Source organism: Odontesthes bonariensis, chromosome 24 (genome assembly GCF_027942865.1).
Source record: "Odontesthes bonariensis isolate fOdoBon6 chromosome 24, fOdoBon6.hap1, whole genome shotgun sequence".
NCBI classification, from domain to species: Eukaryota; Metazoa; Chordata; class Actinopteri; order Atheriniformes; family Atherinopsidae; genus Odontesthes; species Odontesthes bonariensis.
In genome coordinates, this window is record NC_134529.1 from 4,627,467 (window position 1) to 4,642,321 (window position 14,855).

The 14,855-nt window shown below is 39.5% G+C and overlaps 1 protein-coding gene across 1 annotated transcript in view; it reads right to left on the bottom strand.

Moving 5' to 3' along the window:
• Nucleotides 1-5,435: 5,435 nt before the first annotated feature.
• The window catches only part of galnt14 (UDP-N-acetyl-alpha-D-galactosamine:polypeptide N-acetylgalactosaminyltransferase 14 (GalNAc-T14)), a 230,055-nt gene continuing 220,635 nt past the window's right edge, over nucleotides 5,436-14,855 (bottom strand). The window contains exon 15 of the mRNA XM_075459231.1: nucleotides 5,436-8,512. Within this exon, the coding sequence (XP_075315346.1) occupies nucleotides 8,354-8,512 (159 nt within the window). The 3' untranslated portion in view covers nucleotides 5,436-8,353. The remainder of the gene's footprint in view (nucleotides 8,513-14,855) is intronic.

The window sequence follows — 14,855 nt, forward strand, 5'->3', positions numbered from 1 at the left end:
GCATGAACTTGAATGAGAGCAAAAACAAAACAAAACAAACGCGCGTTACTGAGTTTAGAGTTCCCAGGCATATGACTTGTTATTTCTTAATGTCTTTTTTTTAGAGGTTAGGGATAAATAATTTACCAGTGGAAATAAAGAAAAGGTTTTAGGGTAAGTGGACTCCTCAACAACCATTAAAGCACCAAACAAGATCCAGTATCAGTGTTTAGGATAAGAATTTCTGCTAATAAAACCGCACAGGTGCAATATAGATGACATCTGTTCCAAAGAATAATATAATATACAAATGTAAAATAATTAAATAATTAGGGCTGGGCAATGATTAAAATTTTTAATCTAATTAATCACATGATTTCCATGATTAATCACGATTAATCGCATTTGTACGCAAAATCCAGAAATGAATCCAAAAGTAGTGTATAGCTTTTAGCATTTAGCTTTATTTTAAATGTGCTGCCATATGAATGAAAGTGCCATAACATTTGTTGTGCAAACACACTTTTAACATCAGCATCTTTCTGTAGTTTTTATGTAGAAGCCTCGCTCCACTGTCTGTTTCCTTGAATGACTTGCTGCTATCAGTTGTGTGTTTTGCCTTTAAGTGATATTTTAGACTGGAACTACTACGCTGAGAAGACAATTCAACTTGGCAGTGTTTACAGATGACTTTGGTTCTGTCGACTCCGCCGTCTGGAAGAACTTTAAAATGAAAATGGCCGAGTAAAAGTTCCGTACCCTTCTCCATGTTTGGTGGATCCACCGATTACTTTCTTTTCCTGTTCCACAGCAGACAGCAACAGACTTTTACAAAATAAAAGCCTGTGAGCAACAGACCTTTACAAAATAAAAGCCTGTGAGCAACAGACCTTTACAAAATAAAAGCCTGTGAGCAACAGACTTTTACAAACTGTCTCTCTGAACTTTCCTATCAATCAAAGGCACATAAGCCCCCCCAATTTTTTTTTTAAATAAATAAAAAATAAACCTGCTTTAATGTGCGATAAAATATTTATATTTATCAACACATGAAAAGTTATAAAAGTTATAATACAATAAAAGCTGTCTCATGTTTTACGTGAAAAACACCTGAAAATCTCGTTTTCAGACTCAACTTTATTCATATATCACCTTTTAAATACACGCCTAACCCAGAGTGCTTAATAAAATAAAATACGATAAAATAAGACAAAACAGCCAAGATAAAAAGACAATTTAGGAAGTTTGTTCCCAACATGATAATGCAGACTCTAAGCATTTAACTTCCACCACATTTTTTAATCATTACCAGAAATGTTAGTAAGAAATTCTTCGGTTCCTTTTGCTTGTAAAATACCTGGTGCCAGTCTTTTCAAACTTTAAATGTAACTTGGAGATTTAAGGTGTTAATATTAGGGGAATTAGTGATTCTAAACTGACCCCAGGAGTGAGTTTGAGTGTGCACAGTTGTTGTCTCCATTGGCAGCAGGACTGAATATACACGGTTGTTTGTTTCTGTTGGCCCTGTGATGAACTGGCAACCCATCCAGGGCGTAGCCTGCCTCTCCTCCAATAGAATGCAGTCAGAAGAATTCATAGTTTTCATCTAAGACAACAAAGTACTCCCTTAATCCCTAAATTGTATGGTTGAAAGCTTACTGTGGGGCATTGTTCATCAGAAGAGATACGATGTGCAGTGGAGTGAAGTAATGATGCCATCCATCCATCCATTTTCTATAGCCGCCTAATCCAACTGGGAGGGTGGGGGGGACTGGAGCCTATCCCTGCTGACATCGGGCGAGAGGCGGGGTGCACCCTGGACAGAATGCCAGTCCAACACAGAGAAAAACAACCATGCACGCTCAAACTCACTCCCAGGGTCACTTTACGGACACCAACTCACCTGAAATGCATGTTTGAGGATGGCGGGAGGAAGCCGGAGAGGACCCACACATACACGGGGAGAACATGTAGAGCCCACACAGAACATTCCCAGCTGGGAATTGAACCAGAACCACCTGTGTTCTGAGTCCCGGTGTCATATGGGGTTCCACAGGGTTCAATTTTATATGGAGTTAAATTTGTCTCAATAATATTTGTATATACGCAGAAGGGGATCCACAAATATGTCTTGATTTGCATGTGTGTTTTGATATCTACAAATAAAAAAATCATATTTGTAACTCGTATATTGATTTTTACAAATATATATTTGCATTTGTAAATAAAATGCCATTTGTAAAACCAAAAAAATCATTTGTGAAATGTGATTCTGCATTTGTGAATCACCAGCACACACATTCTTCGCTTTCCACAGTTACCTGTTTTTGAGACGTTCTTCGCATGAAAGTCGCACAAATCCACACGTAAATATTTCTTGACTTGCATTCCTGTTTTGATATCCACAAATAAAAAAAACATATTTGTAACTTGTAAATTGGTTTTCACAATTGCAGATGTGTATTTGTAAATGGGATGGCATTTGTAAAACTGAAAATTGCCTTTGTGATATCTAATTTTGCATTTGTGCATTAACAGCACACGAAGGTTTCGTTTTCGCATTTGTGAATCAGCACAATCAGCGCACGTATTTTTGAGACAATCTTTGCGGCAGAGGAAGCCACCCAGATTCACAAATAGCCTACCTCTACTTCCTAATCAAGTAGGTGTTGTTCTATAAAGCTCATAACGGCTATGCTTCACTTGACTTTCATCGAATTTTTCAATTCATTCAAATTCAACCATGGCCGAACAACGTGGGCATGATGAGCAGCTACCGCCAACTTCAGTAGGCCCAAAGTACAATTCCCTCGCCCCAAATTATGATAGTTATGATAGTAAAATGTAAATGTAAATAGTTCAGAGACTCTCTAATTTTCATATGTTTTGTTTTTTCTGACAGTATTCAGAGTGAGAGCAATATGGTAACACGCAATAGATTGAGCAACACTGCCATCTAGTTGATTAGGAAGTACAGGTAGGCTATTTGTGAATCTGGGTGGCTTCCTCTGCTGCAAAGATTGTCTCAAAAATACGTGCGCTGATTGTGCAGATTCACAAATGCGAAAACGAAACCTACGCGTGCTGTTAATGCACAAATGCAAAATTAGATATCACAAAGGCAATTTTCAGTTTTACAAATGCCATTTCATTTACAAATACACCGATACAATTGTGAAAACCAATTTACAAGTTACAAATATATATTTTTTTTATTTGTGGATATCAAAACACGAATGCAAGTCAAGAAATATTTACGTGTGGATTTGTGCGACTTTCATGCGAAGAACGTCTCAAAAACACTTAACTGTGGAAAGCGAAAAATGTGTGTGCTGGTGATTCACAAATGCAGAATCACATTTCACAATAATTTTTTTGGTTTTACAAATGGCATTTTATTTACAAATGCAAATATATATTTGTAAAAATCAATATACGAGTTACAAATATGATTTTTTTATTTGTAGATATCAAAACACACATGCAAATCAAGACATATTTGTGGATCCCCTTCTGCGTATATACAAATATTATTCAGACAAATTTAACTCCATAATTTTAGGGCCCCTGCTTTTTTCACTGTACTTTCTGCCCCTGGGTTCCATCCTGAGAAAGTGTGGTATCTCTTTCCATTGTTATGCTGATGACAGCCAAATCTATGAGCCCCTAAGGGAGAAGGAAGCTTTCTCTCTGAAACCACTTCTGGTGTGTCTTGAAGACATTAAAGCCTGGATGTCCTTAAACTTTTTAAAATTCAACGAAAATAAGACAGAAGTGATGGTGATTGGTCCCAGTGGCTCCTGTGAATCCCCTCCTGTTGACTCGCCCTGCCTTACCTTACTATGAGCTGCTCCATCCTTATGCTCCTGCCCGGTGCCTCAGGTCAGCTGATCAGCTGCTCCTGGAGGTACCGAGGGCCAAACGGAGGCTCAGAGGAGCCGGAGCCTTTTCCGCTGCCGGTCCTAAACTGTGGAACGACCTCCCATTTCACATCAGACTTCACTGCCCATTTTTAAAACTCGTCTTAAAACCCATTTTTATGGGTTTCTCTGGCTTTTAACCCAGCATGAGACTCTGTTTCTGTTATTGTTTTTATTGTTTTAATATTGTTATTGTTTATTATTGTTTTTACATTGTTCTTATGTTTTATGCCTTATATTTCGTGTTGTTATTCATGTACAGCACTTTGTTTCAGCCCCGGCTGTTTTAAAGGGCTTTATAAATAAAGTTGAGTTGAGTTGAGTTTAGTGAGACCACGGTGCTAACCACCACACCACCGTGCAGCCCGTAAAGATGACGTTTTGAGAGATATTATGAGATATAGTTGACTGATAAGAGTTTGATCGATCCTTTTCGAGCTGTGGGATTATTGTTTCTTTTTTTATTTTCTAATTTTAGTTTTAGCAGCCATGGATCGGATTACAGGGCCTCCGTAAGGCCACAAAGTACCAGACCCTTACGGCGGGCGGGTCTTAGAGGTCGTGGGTCCACAGGAGGTCCACCCCAGGTCTGGAACAACGAGCCTCCCCCCGAGGCCCGGCTCCACAGTGAGAACCCTAATCCTGCGAGGTAACTGTGCTCCAGGAACTTGACTTCATATGTTTTTATGTCTTGTTCTCGTGAATATTTATAATTTATATTTTTAAACAGTTTTTTAAATTGTTTTTTAAATTCTTAGATGGTTTTTGTTGGAACTATTTGTTATTTTGAATATTTGGCTCACTTATTATTTAGTTATCTTTTGGGGGTTTAGTTTGGGGAATACACCTTTTTTTGGTTGTTTATGATGTTTAGTATTGTTTGAGTTAATTTGGGTATTTAATTATGCTTTTATTTTGAAAGCACGGGTTAGCTGGGGCGCACTGGGAGAGTTTATTTAGGTGAGCAGGCACCTGGGAGTGCTAATAGTTTTTTTTACCAGGGCAAGAGAGGCGGCAAAGGCCCATTGTTCTTTGTTTGTTTGCTTGTGGTTAGAGAAATAAATCTAAAGAAACCTAATTTTTTGCCTGGGCAATGGACTTATTTTACCTGCGTAAATTCACTCCCCAGGTGCCTCAGTGGCCGTTTGATTTCATTTAGTTTATTATGGTTTTGACATTTTTTTAGTTTTGATTATTGACACAATAGCCACTACAGTTTTTAAAGTGTTTATAATTGCATAAACATTTTTATTGCTTTATTATGTCTTGCTACTGGATGCTTGAATTTCCTTCGGGATCAATAAAGTATCTATCTATCTATCTATCTATCTATCTGTCTGTGCAGTGTGTAATCCTGCAACTGGCCTTAATAATGATGCGTTTTTGTGTTTTTTGGGTGAATGTTGTACGCATAGAGTGTCAGCTGTGCAACCACTTGCACATCTGGGGTCATAAAAATGACTTTGAACCACGAGCACCCACATAGTAATGACAGCTGTTTTTATTTACAAATAGTTTTTATTAAGTTGATAGCATAGTGTGTGTGTGTGTGTTAGTGGGCAAAATAAAACAAAAACAGCCATTATAAAATGTTTATTGTCCAATCAGACAAACTATCAAAATGACACGTTGTAACACACACTGAAGTGGGACAGCGAACGCAGAAGATTCCAGCGTTCGTAGGTTGGTGGAACTTTACTCGTGTTTAGAACAGGAAATGGAAAAGCAAAGAAAAATGTCACATGACACGAGGGTCATGTGGGACCCTGTGTTTCTGTTAGTGTGCTCAAAATTAAATTAAAAACCACCTTAACAAAAGATCTGCTTACATCTCAGAGTCTATAATAGCACAAGAGAGGAAAAGTCTTTGTGGAAATGAAGCCCAAAAATACCAAACTGTGTTTCTGAATCCAAAAAAACCCGACGTGCTGCAGCAGCTGCTTCCTGGAAGCAGCACAAACACCGACCAAGTCCGATCGGCCACCAGAAGAGCAGACGTGACGTGCTGAATTCATGCTGTTCACTTTTTTACACATTTCTTCTCTTTTACAGCCTTTTTAACTCTGTATTTTTGCTCCTTCTTTAGCTTAAAAACACATCCTGGCAGCCTTTGCATCTGTTCTCGGCCAGCTCTGAAATCCAGGTTTCGGGAGCCCTTTCTGGGGCTTTTTCCTTCTTTGGTCTCACACTTTACAGAGAAACTTTACAGAAAGTAAGAAAAGTAAACGTTCGTTTTGAATTTGATTCCAGAATCACATTTCCAGAAAAATCGGGACATTTTCTACAAAGCAACAAACGCAGAATCTGAAGAGAAACTAGACTTGAATCTAGAATCTGATGCAGAGTTGTGGTCCTTCGGCTTCATTTTCTATTCGTTTGGGAACTGAGGACACTAACTGTTGCTGTTTTTCAGAGGAATCTGACAGTTTCAGATTACACTGAGATGTGGCTGTATTGATCATGGTGGCGTGACGGCTTCTCATGCAGCGCTGCCTGAAAAGTGGAGGCTCATGGTTGATGCTCCTTTTATACCAAATCCTGACACCCTCACACGTCACCAGTTTTTCTGCAGATTCCAGAATCTGGAAATACGTCCGTTTTCCTTCGTCTCTCCACCAACTTTTCAGTGAAGAAAATGATATCTTTTGACTAGGGCTGGGCAAGTTAACCTACTACGCCACAAACTACCCCGTTTTATTATTTATTTTATTATTGTAAAAGTCTGTTGCTTACAGGCTTTTATTTTGTAAAAGTCAGCTGCTGTCTGCTGTGGAACAGGAAAAGAAAGTAATCGGCGGATCCACCAAACATGGAGAAGGGTACGGAACTTTTACTTTTTTACTTTTTAAAACTAAATGCTAAAAGCTATACACTACTTTTGGATTCATTTTTGGATTTTGCGTACAAATGCGATTAATTGTGATTAATCAGGGAAATCATGTGATTAATTAGATTAAACAGTTGCCCAGCCTTACTTTTGACTTGTGTCGGTTAAATGAAAGTTTTTGTAGCATTTTAGAAGACTCCAGCTGTTCTGGAAATAAGGGAAGTAGTTAAGTAATGAGAAGCAAAACACTGGAACATTTCACAGCTAATTATGTGAACACGTCAGAAACAAGATGAGTTTTGCGGATGTGTAGACGCAGAGAAACGTTGCTGTTCTCTCTGGGCTGATGAAGCAACATCTGGATGCCGTGCACTCAGCAACCATTCAGCTCTCATCCTTACGCAGTTCAAACAGCTGCATTTGGATTGCACGTGGGTGTATTAGTGCACATGGCATCAGTAGCCTGGACATCTGTAAGAGAACCATGAATGTTGAATTATACATGCAGGTTTTGAGGAAAGATGTTTTCATCCAGATGTTTTCTTCTTAGGATCCTGCTTATTTCAGCAAGACAAACCACATTCTGCGTGTATTACGGCAGAGTCGAGGTGCAAAACCAGCCTGCCTTTAGTCAAGAAATTCAAGAAATTAGGCGAAAACCTGCTAAGCAGCTTAAGTCTACATGCAAAGAGACGGGTAAAACCTTTCACTTGGAAAATGACGGCGTTGGTCGCCTCAGTTCCCAAACGCTCGCAGCGGGCGCTTCTCAAAGTGAAGAACAGTTGTGCTGCCTCATCAGATGTAGTTTAAGGGAATGTTCTGATGTCAGAGAACCTTTGAAGGACATTTTAGGGACGCTCCCGTCCACAGATTTATCCACAGAAGGCTTAAACTGTAAGTAGAAACAGCTGATGGGAAGCCAGATAACATTAAGCAGCTATTTAACAGCCATGGAAGTTTGATTATGCGTTTTCCAGACTTTACTTCCGGATATCACTGGAATCAAATTCAAAATCTCAGTTTTTCTGGGTTTAAATCATTTGAAAGCCATTGCACTTGTAAGGAAATGGGGTTGTGTGTCGGTTGCTTGATAATCGGCATGTGAATCACAACTTTGTGCTGTTTATTAACCCAGACGGGCTGACTCCGGTGGGCTCGGGGTCATTCTTTTAGCCCAGCCTGGATCCCATCGGGTCACTGCGGTGAAGACAGGGACAGGATTCTGACTAAAAGTAGGAATTGTGCTTGGTTTTAATTTTCTGATTCTTGAACAGCTTTAAAAGCAGATTACAGGACATTATGCAAAGATCGGGGTTTTAAGGTGCACTTGGTTTTCACTCTGAACCAAAACTTAACACGTTTTTCATGCATCTCTCCTGCAGCAGTATTTCAATCCAGCTCGACTCTTTTACACCTGACAAACTGCTGAATTTCCGCTCCGTCGTTACGCTAAAGAGCGCCGAAAACATCGAGCAGACTTCAGCAGCTTCCTGTTGAAACATCCCGGACACACACAGCGCCGTCAGCCGACTCAAACGTCTTCAGTCTGTGCGAGCGGTCTCTGTCCAGCTCTGAGGCGGAGAGCCGGCGTCCCAGAGCAGGTTTGTGGTGGAGAAAGGTCACGGGGTCAGGAGAAGGGGACCTCCCATCTCTGTGTGTATGCACTCAGTTCACAGGGGCTGATGACCAACATCCGGGACGAGTCCATCCCATCCAGAGCCATCTCTGAGTCCAGGCAGAACCGAGACACCAGATGCTCCAGGTGAGTCCCCGACTTCTGCCACCGCTGCAGTAAAAAACAGAAACAAAAACTATTTTAACCAAAATCAACGATTTCATGCAATTTAATGTAATTTATACACACTAAGCTCCATTTAGCCAGCGTTTAACCAACGATGAGCCTTTTGTTTTCATCTTCTATTCGTTCTCATTGCTGTTATGCAGCGAAAAGAGGATTTCATGAAACCTGCAGCCAAACAAGACATCTTAGGAAAAGTGTTTGGTCGTATGGCCGGGTGTGTCTGTATGACTGAGCAGCAAACCTGCATCCCACCCACAAATACATATGCAAACAACTCGAGCTCCCCTCTCCAAAGCCCCCCATTCATTTTCCAAACTATCACTATCAACACATGAAAAGTTATAAAAGTTATAAAACAATAAAAGCTGTCCCGTGTTTTGCGTGACAAACGTCTGAAAATCACATTTTCAGACTCAACTTTATTCATATATCACCTTTTAAATGCACGCGTAACCCAGAGTGCTTGGTGAATTAAAATAAGATAATATAAAATAAGACAAAACAGCCAAGATAAAAAGACAATTTAGGAAGTTTGTTCTCAACATCATAATGCAGACTCTAAGCATTTAACTTCCTCCACATTTTTTAATCATTACCAGAAATATTAGTAAGTAAATTCTTCGGTTCCTTTTGCTTGAAAAATACCTACTGAAGGAAAAATCCTCACAGAGTATTAAATATACAGAATATGCTGCTTGGTATGCCACACTGGTTAAAAAAACGGTGCACGCACACATAAAATACAAAGAAAATAACAGGAAAGACAGAAATGTGTTTTTATTCTATATTTCAGGGGGTTCTGATAGAGAATGATGTGTGAGGTAGAACCAAACATGAATTTCTGTAATCAAAACAAACTTTAAGCTTATGCCCAATGATCTCTGAAGCAGTCTAAAGAGTCTTCACTGCCAATCAGCAGGTTTATTAGAAAAAAAACACACGTAAACATGCTATTTCAGTGAGTTAGTTCCATTAATTTGACTAAATTTAGCGTTGCTGAACTCAAATAACACCAGCAGATGTTACAAAGTGAGAACTAACTGGTATGTAGCAGAGGTCATCACAGTTTGTTCAAAGAGACAAGCTCCTAAGAAGAGATGATGGGTGCCAAACACCAAAAAAGATGGACGGAAACTGCTCCATCCTCAGAAAATGGGTCTAATTCATTTGGCAGAAGTGGGTTGTGGTTGCAGGTCAGTAGAAGGTGCAGCTTTGTTGTTTGCAGTGCACACTTTGTGCTGGAAGGCTTTATCTTCAGGGATTGTAATTAGATCTAAGGACTTAATGCATCAAATAAATTGGGAGACCTGTATTAGTCACATCGTTTGTTGTTCTCTGCTGATCCAAGTCCCCAAACTTTGATGATTAACAAACTCCAACTTCGCCAACTGTACCACATGTTAGCTCTACAGAGCCACAGCCAATAATCTCATTAAGTTTACGGACTAATAGTAGTAATAATTACAATAATTATAATCAGTAATAGCAGTGATAAAAGTTTTGACTACTTTAAATTGATAAAGGATCACTTGTGCTTCTCCTGAGTGACCACTAGATGGAGCCCTCTTTTAAATATTTCCTTGATACAGCAGTTTTTCGACCAAAACAGATGGTTTGTGTGTGTGTGTGTGTGTGTGTGTGTGTGTGTGTGTGTGTGTGTGTGTGTGTGTGTGTGTGTGTGTGTGTGTGTGTGAATATGTGGTACTACTAGGTATTAATCATGTTGTGGGGATACATCTGTTTACAGGGGGTGTGTCCTCATTAGGGCAAGAGGCAGAGGCCCCATACTGTAAATCATGAGATGAAAGTCAGGCTTTTTTAAGGTTAGTGTGTGGACAGGGGTTGGGTAGGTCTCCAGGAAATGAATATAAGTCGGTGTAATGTCCTCCGTAGGCATGAACAGATGACGTGTATGTGTTTTTTGTTTTTTTTTGTGTGTGTGCATTATTCAGAGTCGGATTCTTCAGCTAGAAAACAAGGCAGCAGATATGATCAGACCTGAAGAGAAGCTTTTATCTGGCAGTGGGTCTGAAACCCAATCAAACACAAGAGCAAACTGACAGATGGAGAAAAAGGGAGAAAATTTGAAATGAAGAAGGCACAACATCTCTATTTCTGTCTTATTTTGTCAGTAGTTTGAGGACGCACGTGGATTTCTGTGTTTGTCTGCCAGCTGCATGCGCCGAGCCTCTGAGGCATATCTCCGTCTCATACTGTTGTCTCATGAGGCCTTATGACAAAAAAAACATGCAGGCTTTGTTCTGTAAAATCACACTGTGGGTCTGCTGCGGCGGCGGCGGGATGACACGCTCGTCACGGCGCAGCGACAGGCCGCAGAGCTTTTTAATTGGAAAAAGAAGAGAGAGGGATAATTAAAAGTAAATCAATTAGTATTCACCTCATTAAGGCTGCTGCAGGACTGCTGACATCGGAAATGAGAGTTAACACGTCGCATCGCTCCCTCTTTAAAGAAGTGTACATACATAAAAGATCATCCCTTTCAGGAGCATATCCCATCATGCCCTGGGATCAGGCCCAGGTTATCGCAGAGTCCTGAAACCCCTTCCTTTGAGGACATAACAATTTCAGGACTACTTCTTTTGATTTCTTACTCGAGGGGAATTCTCTGAGCCTTAAATTTTCTTTTTTTAGACTGTCAGATATAAAAGTTATGAAGCTAATTCTGTAAAAGTCATTGAATATACAGTAAGGGTGCTTTAAAAATGCTGTCATACACAATGTGTAACAAAGAGAGACGTTACTCGTCTGATTATTAGACTTAAACACGTGTTTCCATCTGTTTTTTAGTGGATAAGTGAATAAGTTGATAGAAAAGGCAAAAATAAAAAATACATTCTTGATCCGGCCTTTATGTCGTTGCATTTTACTTCCTAAAAAACTGAGAATTTCTTGGTTTTCAGCAATAGTTCTCCAGCTTTCTGAAGGTCTTTCAAAGTTTTTCTTTGAACATTTTCTGCTTTTTCACTCATTTGTAATTCAGTCCTTGTACCTCACCGTGTTCAGAGGAATGTGCTTTTCTTGTAAATCTCTCACCACTGACCTTCAGAATCATTTGAGTATAAAAAAAGGCCAGAGAACCAGTTATAAACTGTTTGCATTACTTTAAAAAACAGCAAAGATAACACAGTCTGACAGACAGAAAACAGGATTTCTGCAGCAACAAGGTGATTCTCAATTAATTTGAAGTTGAGAAAATTCAAATCAGGTTCAAGAACCTCGAACTCATTGTCATGAAGCTGAAATGCATGCTCTAATTTGCAGTTTCCAATAGGCAGAGGGTAAAAAATGTTAATCTGATGGAGTCTTTTTCTCTTATCTGTGCACAGTACTCTTCTAAAAGTCTTGATTCAGCCCTCATTTCTTTATATTTAAGCAGCCAGACTTTGTTGTAATCTTTTAAAGTGGTCTTGAGCAATAGTTCCCCAGGCTCTCTGAAGGTCTTTCAAAGTTTTTCTTTGGACATTGGCTGCTTTTTCACTCATTTTCAGTCAACTCCTTGTAGATCATTTTCAAAGGAATGTGTGTGTTTTTTAACTCTGACCTATGAATCATTCCAGTATAAAAAAGGCTCCTAACTCAAGTGTTGTATGCACACATAACAGACAACTTTGCAAAGCACCTATTTTAAATTGGATCTTTCAGCATTTTTACTGGCAACCTGTTGCAAAGACACATCATTTGTTAGTGTTTATTCTGAAAAACAGCAAAGATAACACAGTCTGACAGACAGAAAACAGGATTTCTGCAGCAACAAGGTGATTCCCAAAGAGCTGTTAGCTGAAAACTTGGCATATCTCAGCATGGTGTGCAGTGTGTCCTTAAAACATTTGAGGAAACTGGACAAGTGGAGGACAGAAGAAGAAGTGTCAGGCCTAAAGAACTATCTACAGCAGATGAACAGGATCTGAAAGGGATGTCCTTAAGAAAGAGGAAAACATCCAGCAAAGACCTGACACAGGAGCTGAGAGATGCATCTGGACCTTCAGCTGATCCATCTGCTGTTGGCCCAAGCCTCATCAGAAATGGGCTCCATGGAAGGGTGGCTGTCAGGAAGCCGTTCTTAAGGAAGGGAAACAGGGAGAAAAGGCTGAGCTGTGCCAAAGGACACAAGAAGTGGGCTGAAAATCAGTGGCAGCAGGTCTGATGGAGGGATGAATCCTCCCCAGAGCCCGGAGCTCAACGTTACTGAAGCAGGGTGGGATCATGTTGGCAGAGAACGGAACAAAAGGCAGCCCACATCCAAAGAAGAGCTTTGGGATGTCCTTCAAGAAGCCTGGAGAACTATTCCTGCAGACTCCTTAAAGAAAGGACAGAAAGCTCGTCTGAGAGGGCTCTAAATTGGGGCTCCAAAGTGAAAACAGCACAAGCACAATATTTAGAAGCACCACATGGGTCAAATTTCAGTCAAATATCAACACTTATATATTTATTTTTCATCTTGACTGCATTAGAGATTGATGAAGGATTTGGTTAAAAGGTTAAAAACAGACAATTTACATATTTTCTCTTTTCTTTTGTAATACAGAGACAAAATTAATTATCACTCCTCAAATTTTTACAAATATTGGTGTTTCTGTGGGATAAAATGTTCATTAAACACCAAAACATTTATCATAAATGCTTTTAAGATTGAATAAATATTAATGTGTTGAGTTGCATGTTGACTGCACACATGCTGCAGTTTATGTGCACAGGTTTGGTCTTTTTCTTTAAATGTATCTTTATTTAACTTTTATTCAAACACATTTACATTGACGGCCTGGCATTGTACACTGAAAAAAATGCCCCTACAAAACTAAGTAAAAAAACAATAAATACAACGCGTTTTTGCTTGAAATAAGCAAAAGAAATCTGCCAATGGAACTAGTGAAAATCGGCTTGTCAAGATTTCTTGAAATAAGATGTGATATTTGGGACTTTTGAGATAAAAGTGATCTTGAAATTAACTTAAAAACCTCTTCAAATGTAAAAAAAAAAGCTTGTTTCATATGAAATCCGACTCAAAACAATTTGTTTTCAAGACTTTTTCATTTAACAAGATATTCCAGATGTATTGTATTAAAACAAGTCCCTATATCTGGCTGAAATAGCACTTGTTAGGCAGTTGTGTCTTATATTAAGTGTAATGAGATATTTTGAATAGAAATTAGACAAATATACTTGGTAAGACTTTGATTTTTTCCAGTGTAAATAAGAATTTGTTTGGCCCCCCGCAGCACAGAGCGGTGCATCAAACGCACAGCGGTCTACCTCGGAGCAGATGTAGCTCAGGAGGAAGAGCAGGCGTCTGCCAGTCTGAAGGTCAGTCGTCTGCAGTTCAAAGTGTCCTTGGGAAAGACCCTGAACCCCACTTTGCTGCCGATAAGCTGAACAGTCATATTTACCTCTTACTCTCTGGCTTGTTTAGCTGCATCTCTGTTTTTTTGCATCCATCCTGTCCTTAACAATCTTTATTATAAGCCCACTCCGCCTCTCTTCCTCGCTGTGTCTTTACCTGTCAGTTCTGGACTGTTTCTCTGGTGGATTTCTGTTATAATTAGCTATCATCGCCCTACTTCCTGCCTACACACAGACACACACTCAACCAGGACATGCAACAGTGCAGACTGTGTGTCAGTACAAAGGTTTACAAGTTTCAGCTACATGACAGAGATGCGCCTCAGTGGCTCAATGTGCAAACACAAATAAATAAAACGTACACACAGATGCTGGTGTGGTTGTTTTTTTAGTCCTCTTATTCAAGTGTGATATCTGAGCTAAATCTCCCCCAGGTGTGTAACACCTGCCTGTTTGAGCTGTGCGTGCGTGTTGTGTTCAACAGAATTGGAAAAAAACAATACCAATGAATATATATTAAAGACACCCTGTGTACTACGCAGCTGAGATATACAACTGTGAATCTTCGGGGTAATACTACTTTGCACCACTAGGTGGGACGTGAGTCACCGTAGTGTTTAGTCTGCCCTGAGCCAACAGAAGAAGAGTAACAGTAAGAGTAAGGCTGTGTTCCAAACCGCATACTACATACTACATATCAGCCAGCCTGAAGCTGATCTCCCTTAAGCTCTAAACTCTGTAAACTTTAGTAACATTTTAAACATTTTCAGGTGAGAAAGTAGTCGTTTAGATCCCCAACGTGTTGAAAACCTGACAAAATACCGGCTATTTACAATTTTAGTTCCGACGAATTCGGCGCTACTAAAGCTAGACTACTAAATGCACTTGCGTTTATTTTCACAAAATAAAACACCCGTTGCCTTTTATCATAGGGAAAGCCATTACGATACAATTGGTGCTTTTGTTTTGA